This window comes from Conger conger, chromosome 2, assembly GCF_963514075.1.
Source record: "Conger conger chromosome 2, fConCon1.1, whole genome shotgun sequence".
Taxonomy (NCBI): domain Eukaryota; kingdom Metazoa; phylum Chordata; class Actinopteri; order Anguilliformes; family Congridae; genus Conger; species Conger conger.
In genome coordinates this window covers 46,508,827-46,518,221 of record NC_083761.1, presented here as the reverse complement: position 1 = coordinate 46,518,221, position 9,395 = coordinate 46,508,827, and the positions used below count along the sequence as shown (strand labels likewise).

The 9,395-nt window shown below is 39.0% G+C and overlaps 1 protein-coding gene across 1 annotated transcript in view; it reads left to right on the top strand.

The window, feature by feature from the left end:
- The first annotated feature begins 726 nt into the window (after window positions 1-726).
- Window positions 727-9,395, top strand: part of LOC133122501 (C-type mannose receptor 2-like) — a 35,619-nt gene continuing 26,950 nt past the window's right edge. Inside the window, exon 1 of the mRNA XM_061232495.1 lies at window positions 727-974. Coding sequence (XP_061088479.1) covers window positions 860-974 — 115 coding nt within the window. The 5' untranslated portion in view covers window positions 727-859. The remainder of the gene's footprint in view (window positions 975-9,395) is intronic.

The following is a 9,395-nucleotide window of genomic DNA, read 5'->3' as shown; positions in this document are numbered from 1 at the left end:
ATAGGGTGCACCAGAACAAAATCAAAATGAATGAAGTTAAATGGGTTAAATTTGAAAAGGTTTTGAACATAGGCAACTGGATTTCAATACAAAGCGAACACTCATTTACAAGTAATATGGTTAACGTTATCTGACTGTAAATGCAATGCATATTAAATTATTAGTTACTCTTAATTACTCTTATTAACATGGGTTTAAAGGGCTTCATGTGTGACTACGACACAGTGATGATCATTTCGTATTTAATTGAACTTTAAAGGACATACATATAGGAGGTACAGAAAATACATAACTCTTGTTTGTTTGCTTTTACTTCAACAGTAATGCAATCTCTGTCTGCAGTCATGGTTTTGACCTCATCTAAAACTTGGTTTTAGAATAAATGTAGGTCAGACGAACACATCACGCACAACTGATAGCCTGTACTTTAATTGGTCCATTTTTAACTCTTGTATAATTCGGGAAGAGCACGTTGCTATAAAAACTGAGTCTTATATCAGGTACAGTCAGTTCTCAAATCATATCAAATCATCTTACAATACATAAAAGTAGCCTAGATCAAAATAGTGTTTTTCGTGTCCGTGAATTGGAGTTACACGGGCATGCTAACATAAAGGTCTGCCCCCTCTTTTTTTAAAAATAAGTCTGCCCCCTCTTTGCTCTGTTCCGCAGAGTGGTAGTGACGCAATGTCTGCTTCTCTCATTCACTTTCGGGCTCATTAACTGACGCGTACGGAGACACCATCCACGAAGCTCCATTCTGCCTTGCTTACCCGAGTCTCTCGGCACTTCATCCATCCACACTGAAGAATAGTTACCTCGTCACTCTCGCCGGCTTCTCCTCACAACAACTGTGGGCATGCAACGTGGATACCATCACAGCCCTTCTTCTCCATGGACAAACTGCTTTCACTTGTTCAAATGCACTTTATATGTATTTATCCTCAGTCTGGAACTGAGGATGGCCGTTTCAGGTAGGAGCAATTGCTGCAGTTTCATTAAGAGTTACTCAAGGCTTTTTACAAGTTAGCTCACGCTCATTCTGGGTGCAGAGCTACGGATTATATCAAGGGAATGCTGAGTGAAATGTATTTTGTGCCTGCTTGAAATGCCGAAATGGCGTAAAGTTAAAAGAATGATGTGAGCAGATTTTGCATCTGGATTATCTTGATGCTGTGGAATGCCACGAAAATCCAAATTCTGAGCGAAACCAGATGTGGGGACCGGAGATAGAGGGGAGTTTTTAGAAGGGGGAGGGGGTTCTTTCATGTTGCTGCAAAGTTTGTTCTGCGAAAAGTCCAGATATGATCTCTCCTACATTAATGGATCATTTTAACAAGATATATTGCTTAAGTCTAACAAATATTGCTTTCTTTGTGTTGAGGTTTTTGTATACGTATTCGAAGAGCCGCCATTTGGCAGGCAGATGTGCCAGCGTTTCGCTATTGTGTTACTGTACGTACCCAGCTAACTTGTGTCATCTGTGCTGCCTGAGCCAGTGCTGTTTTTCTATTCGTTTTCGCCTCCGCTGTAACCATTGTAGCTACGATATACGGCAACATTGTTTAGTTGCTGTATCTGTTCATTTTGAATGGCCTTATGAACTATACAAATTTGTTTAAACACCGTACGTTTCAGTCTAGCTATGTCACAGCTGCAAAATGATTAGCCTAACGTTAACTTTACCAACTCCTTGGCTAACGCATTTTAATGAGTCGTTTTAAAATGTTGAAACATTAATCTTCCATGCAAAACATTGCTCTTAGCTTCGGTAGGACACGGCTTTTGTAGGTTGTTATTGAAGGACCTATGCTAGGATCATGGATGTAGAGGTAGTGGTCATCATGAGTTAGGTTGTTTTAGTTTTGCAATTGGCCTTCATGAAGCGCCAATAGCAGCAGCACAGACGTATATGGAACGCTCATTTTATTTTAAAATCAGTGGCTAGCGATCAGGGTTATCTATTACCAGGGCTGTGTTTGGGTTGAAACACAAGTAGAATATGCTTGTCTCAGAAGTGGTCTGATTTCCGAAGAACAACCACCTCTGTCTTCTTATTTCACAATAATTTCCACATCCTACAATCAGTACTTGAGTATTTGAGACTAAAAGGTACCATGGACATGGTACCATGGTACCAAGGATTTATTCAGTTGTCTCTGTGTAGGTTTTTTTTTGTCTTATTCATAAGAATATGCTTAGCCTCAGTGAACCTCAGACCTCACTGAAAGATATAGAAAAAGAAAATATGAGGAGGAGAGGGAGTGGGTCACTGGAGGCATGACACAATGATGTGTTTTATTGTTCTTGGAGATAATGTTTGGTATAAATTGAAATAATTCAGTCTACACTAAACTAATGCAACAAACTGATAACTGAATAATAGCCTAGGAATGCCTACTGGGTTTTAGCTGCTGGATGAGTCCATTTACTGGGGTATATTGATCACAATGCCCATTAGGTTGTGCATATTGCTTTTACATCCAATAGCACAACTAATCCAGTGAAGGATTCCCAGTTTTATTTTGTTGTCTGCTTATGACGTTGCTCATATGATCTTAAATGATTTCACCTTAAAGGGGTAGTTCCGGGATTTCCTTCTTTGGTTTTTGTGTATTTTCAAAGTGGCCCTTACCAGCTTTTAAAGCAACGAATGACATTTTAGATACTAGGAAACGATTCTACAATGGTTGCTATAATATTGCCAAAGAGAAGGTGGCTGGCTAAAGCAAGAAAATACAATTCACACAGCACACAAACACTGTCTGGGGCAATAGAAAACAACACTAAAACTGAAATATTTAAATACCCAGGAAGTAAACTATTCCGCAAAAGTAATGTTAACCAGAATATTTTGATACAGTGGTCTCAATCTTTTGTGTAGTAGCAATGACAAATAGATTGTGTTGCAGTTTTCCAGTTAATTCAGACAACTGTCAGCACTAATGTTCTATGATGTAATATAGCGATTCAAAGGTAGGCAGTGGAGTGAAAATGAACTAAAGTAAAGTATATAGGTAATGTATAAATGAAGGAGGTTGTCCTGCCTTGTTACACAAAATGTTTCAATAACTTTCCACTTGGATTCCCATTTGTCTGTGACATCATGCTAAGGCTCCCAAAACATAAGAATGTATGTATTCTACCTAAACAAATTCTGTCAAAGTTGATATCATATTGCCTCAAAGTTTCTCTGAAGTATATCTACTCCATAAAGATTTCCTATCTGTAGCAGGATCAGTGATGATACATTCATGAAAAATCCAGGTATAAAACAGGGTTGGGTCTATCAGATGCTGAGCGCAGTTGCGGAGCTAACATGTATGTGTGTGTATGCACAAGTATAGGTTTTACAGGGAACTGCTAAAGTAAAGACTTTAATAAGTAAGGGTAACAATGCATATTGAAACCAGGTGTTTTCACAAAGGTGAGATTCCTGAGTTAATTGAGCAATTAGCATCCCAGCATGCTCATGGTTGTGTATAAAAATGTGGGGCAAATGTTCATTTTTGTGGCCATATCTAGATGGGGAAATCTCAGTGACTTTGAAAGAGGCATGGTTGTTGGGCCAGGCAGGAGCTTCACTAAGCTTGCCATGCTTGCTGATGATTCACAAGGAACAGTGGCTAAGGTGATATTGGCATGGTGGTATGAGGGAAAGGCATCAACTGTGGCTGAAAGCGCATACTCATCACACGAGACAAAATGGATGAGCTGCTCACTTGACAACATAATGTCAGTCTCGGGCATCAGCTGGCAGTTTCAGAGTGATGGATGCACATGAAGTCATGTATAGGGCCACCCAAACTGTATGAAATATGCAAATTAAGCTGAATTGCCAAAAAATATATATATATATTTTTACCCTGGAAAATGACATATATGTGCAAAGAAGGTGAACCTCACTTGATTTAAATGGGGAGGAAAAGTTAACTCATCACTTAAAAAACAAACAAACGTTCAATTGTTCCTCTGTGCTTGTTGGGCCTAGGCATATTTTAGTGTTGGCAATTATATCTTGGGCATTATACAATTAAATGTATTGTCGCCAGTGAAGCTTTTATAAAAGCTATTTAGAGTCCACCTAAACTTGTGGTAGAACCTATGCACTTGTAAGTCGCTTTGGATTAAAAGCGTCTGCCAAATGACAAAAAAGAAATGTAAAAAAAAAACACCAAAATGGCCCTTCAAAACCCACCTAACATATTTTTTACTCACTGGGCTTTAAATCTAGTGTTTCAAGACACATAAGCAGTGTCTTGGAACATTTCTTGTAAGAGCACGAGAACCAAATAATATTTGCTGCGTTTGCTACTGTAATCCCCTGCCCTGCGTTACTGCTTTTGAAGTGGATATCAGATATCAGACCATAGCGCACAGTGTGGCTACATGAAGAACCCTCACTGTAGTCACAGAAAAACAATCTGAAAATCCCACACACAGTTTCCCCCCACATTCCTCTGAGGTGAACCCCAGAGTCCACCGTCAGCCATTAAGGGAGCAGTAAACCACCAAGACACAAACACAATAACAGCTTGGAATTTCCTGTGTATTTGTTGGTTGTTGTTTTACTGGACAAAGGGATCCCCTGTTAAACCCTGGTAGTGAACACTTTCAGTCTGTAAGTCAGCTTGTAGAACCATCACCATTGCTGCCCACCCCATGCCCCCTACTTACTTCCAGGACAATCAAAGGGATTCCGTTCGCTACAGAGGTGCAGGCCTCTGTCTGGATGAAGGAGGAGGCCTTGGACTGGTCCAGTCAAGCAGCATCCTAGCCCTTTTCACGTGATGTACTTGGCTACAGGTTGAAGCAACCCAGCAGGAAACTAGGTCCAAGCTGCTGAAGGCCAGCTGTATTTTCCCAAAGCGAGCTGGGATTTGGGATTGCACACAAACCCCCAGGGCTAGATCAAAATAGAGATTTCAGCACACCCACTCATCAAAATATTCACTTTTAATTCTTTGAGCGAGTTCAGGTTTAGGTTGAGCCAACAACTCTATACAAGTAAAAACAATACTTTCATTACAAAGTCATGTGCTTTCTGGGGCTCATATAGTGTTCTAGGAAGACTTAATGTTCATACTGTGAGTTAGTGCATGTGTTTAGGTCTTTACTGCAGATTTATCTGCAAAAATACATTTCTTTACAAGTCTCAAAATGGAATCCGCTTAAGAACAGTTAATGGGCCAAATTTGAACCTACAGAAAAAAGATGGTTGCGATTTTTAACTTCTTCTTTCACTTCTGTAAAATAGTTCCTGTGACCTCATGAAAGATGCACTTATCTGTAATTCAGCAGAATTGTTTGGGAATAAACTGCTATGTTTTTAAGCTGTTTGCAAAACTATTTCCCACATGACGTATGTTTTTGCATAATTCTGATCAGATGACATTCCTAAATGTTAGTACGAATAGCTGGGCGGAGGGGGATTAGGCTTTGGGGGCAGGGTTAGGAAGACCAGCATTTAAATAGCCATAGATGAGGTGCAATTTCCACATGTAACTAAGGTTATACTTTTTAGAACAAAAGATGTGAGGTAATGTTGGAAGCCAAATTAAAGGACACCTTTAGTGACCCACTAATTACAAGTTACAAACCCAGTGCTTATCACAGGCTCAGGTTGGGGTGGAGTTGGCAGATTCCAAGAAAAAGGCGCTGCTTCAGCCTGGATTTGTGAGTGTATCTAAGTTTGGCTTGCACAGTCAATGGTCATGTTTCCATAAAGTGAGTATCAGAAGACAGTCAAGCAGCAAGCTACAAGGAAATCGCTTTTGTTTGCATGATAACTTAATTTGATGTTTGGTAATTGCAACATTTGTTTTCATGTCATTTGTTTTCATGTCACGGGCGGCCTGTAGCGTAGTGGTTAAGGTAAATGACTGGGACACGCAAGGTTGGTGGTTCTCATCCCGGTGTAGCCACAATAAGATCCGCACAGCCGTTGGGCCCTTGGGCAAGGCCCTTAACCCTACATTGCTCCAGGGGAGGATTGTCTCCTGCTTAGTCTAATCAACTGTACGTCGCTCTGGATCAGAGCGTCTGCCGAATGCCAATAATGTAATGTAATGTAATGAAAATGTATGTTTGGTTGTAGTCCATGGAATAGTTTTCTGAAAAACACCTTTTATTACATTGTAACAGTTGTGTGTTATTTTGTGTTAAGTGTCTAAAAGTGTCTAAAAGCCTTGCCTGTAGGCAAAGAGATGCCTGGAGCTGATTCCCTAATTTGGTGTATAAAATCTTGCTATTTTACAGCTGAACCAATCAAAGGACAAGAGGGGGATCATTTGAGCTTTGTCTAAGTTAAATACTGTGGTAGACGTAGTGCAGGCAGTGCTGTCACTTATCCAAAAGACGAAAGGAAGCAAACATTAATTACTGTCAAGTTTTATTAAAGGCATAGTTCACTTTCTGGGGTTTTTATTATTTATTATTGTTTGGTGTATTTTTGTCCCAGACAGATGAAAATAGCTAGAGCTAGTGACAGATTAATTCAATTCCAAAAAATGAAAGGTGCAATAGGTAAGATTTTTGTAATTGTAAATCCCTTCCTATCATTGAAAAAGGCTCACAAACATGTTGACTCACCCTCTGCCTGTGTTTATAGTCCTTAAATTCAGGTTTCAAAATATACAGTTGATGGCCCGACGCTCTGTACCAAAACATTGTATAACTGTACAATAATTAAAGCTCATTGTTTGAAAATTGGTTTGAATTGCCATAGCCAATGGCTTTTCAACGTAGCAGGGGGAGGGATAAACAGTGTTGTGGTTTGAGGGTGTTTGTTGCTGCTATTCTTCTCTTGACTGTTAGAAGTCCAAAATTACCTATAAAAGGGTGGCACAAAGACTTATTGAGCACAATAAACAAAACTAAGCATCTGAAGTTTGCCCTTGGAATGATGACAGGAAGAGAGTGCTATGGTCACTGAGAACCAAATTGAACCTTTTGGCCATATACGTACAATCAACATGTTTAAGATAAATGGCATAATGAATTCAACAAGGTACCCGGAAATTGTGACCAAAATTCTGGTTCTCCCTGCTAGGAAGCTGAGACTTGGTCGTATGTTGATTGTCCAGCAAGACCATCTCACTCTCTATACTTCAATCCCATCAAAAATATGTGGTCTGAACTGAAGAGTGCAGTTCATAAGGGCAAGCCCAAGGATATTAATGATCTTGAAAAGTTCTGCATGGAGCAATGGTAAAAAATAAAATAAAATAAAAACCCGCTCCCAATGTATTCTCACAAATTATAGTAGAAGACTCAGCCTTTTTTTTGCCAGGGGTTGTTGCGCAAAGTATTAAACTGGGTTGCCCATAATTGAGAAACCATTTTAAACCAGTTGGGAAATACATTTTAAAATTGAAAAATAGACTTTGGCTGATTCCATTGAATAATTAATAAAACACATTATCTCACACATGTTGGAAAGTAAAGTTTATGTCAGTAACAGTATTATATTTTAGTTTACAGCATTTGTGTGCATATTTATCACCAATAATTCTGGAGCCCACTGTACGTAAAACAAACAGGAGATTAAAAAGTACAGTGCCTTTTCCTTAAAAATGGCTCTCGTAATCTTGAACTACCTTTCCCATTATTGCTATGACATTGGGTAGTGTAGGTCAAAAAAATGATAGTTCAGGACAAGGTATGACCTGAACTATTATTTTTTACCAGGCTGTAAAAATTAGATCAAAAAGCCTCTCTACTTCTTTGAGGGAATAACCAGTGTGAATGATGACTCTGTCCGTGTAATCTTGGAGTTGTTCTCTAGCTAGTGTAGATCCATCAACTTTTGATTTTAGAAAATCCATTAGAGGGCTTAAGCTGAATGTTGAGTTTGAAGTTTTACAGTGATTCAGTGATTCTTCTCCGATTGTACTTGAATGGTAAATAAAATATACTATGTCAGGAATGTCTACACAGATGTCCTTACAAATATTTCTCAGCAAATTGTTTTGTGTTTTTTCAGTAGTGCTGTTTAAATAATGTGTGTAACATCTGGTGTTTGTCTTTCCTAATTGACTACCATGGTTCAAGCATCTCTTTCTGTAGTTCTTATTCCGATTTTGGTTGGAGAATGATTAGCATTTATACTTACACTGTTTCTGTTGTGCTTCCATTGCCATTATTGTGCTTGTTGTGACGTTGGGTTTATGACCTCTGTTGACTGAAGCCAGAGTTCAGACAGTTTGGGCCTCTCACAGAAGATACACACCCATACTTCTTCAGTCAGTGACAGAGACTCTCAAAACTGTAAATACAGTATGACTTATTATGAATTATTTTAGTTTGATCACATCAGCTGATCGGCCAGTGCAAAAGTACAAACAAGCCAGGTTACACATTTAAAGTAATTCAGAGCAAGAAATTGAGGAGTAAGTCAAAAGAGCTGTAGCCATATTGATTGTAGCCTGATATTTGTTTAAGGAACTATTGGGAGCTTTTGCAACTGATTCTCCTTATTATCCATATTTTCCAGGGCTATGCTTTAAACACTGTTTCAAGGAATCTTTTTTCTAATAAAAACATTTGTGGTCTAAATGTGTTCTCCTAGACTTGCTTATGTAAGTGATGCTCCAGTAATGCATCACTGGCAAGACATAAACAAGCCATCGTTTTTTTTTTGTGGACCATTAATCTTATAATTCCATCTTAACAATAGGGTAGTGACAAACAGTTCACAGATTTCGACGAAATGGTACTTAAACATAATTATACTGCTCAAAATACTGCCAACGCAGCTTGTACATGTAAGCAACCCAAGTTCTGTTGCTCTTCATCGGCACAATTTTCATGTCTGTGTGCCTGCTTTAAAATACTGCCCATTTGAGTGTTCTGCATTTCTCGAGACTTGGTAGCCTAGTAACACCGCAGACAAGCTGGTAGAACTTTTCTTAGTGTAAATTTGACAGTGAGTTGTCTGTGATTCGTAGTACCTCTGTTCAATTAAAGGACCTCTCTTGAAGATCTGTCTGAATCCCAACTCCCAGTTATTCCTTTCTTCCAACTTCCTGCCTCTACAAAGCCTGAGAGCAAGAATAGAACTTTATTTTTGTTGTTCTTTTTTGGACCCCAAGTTCTCTCTTCGTATAAGAATTCTTCTACACACACTTACATGCCCTCACAGATGTCCCTGGCTGTAACCTCCCATCACCCTGATATGAAAAATAAAATAAAAAGAGGGGTTGGGGTGGGGAAACCATCTTGATTTTCAAAAAGTCAGTTGGGTTTGGTTTATAGTGCTCCAGCTTCTGTGGCTGTTTGCCAGTCCATGACTGTGGTTTTCTACTGTGAGATTGCTTCCTGTATACTCTCAGACCTGCTCAAAAAAGTACAAGCTTTCATATGTAACAGATGACCTGCTGTATGCTTGTATATAA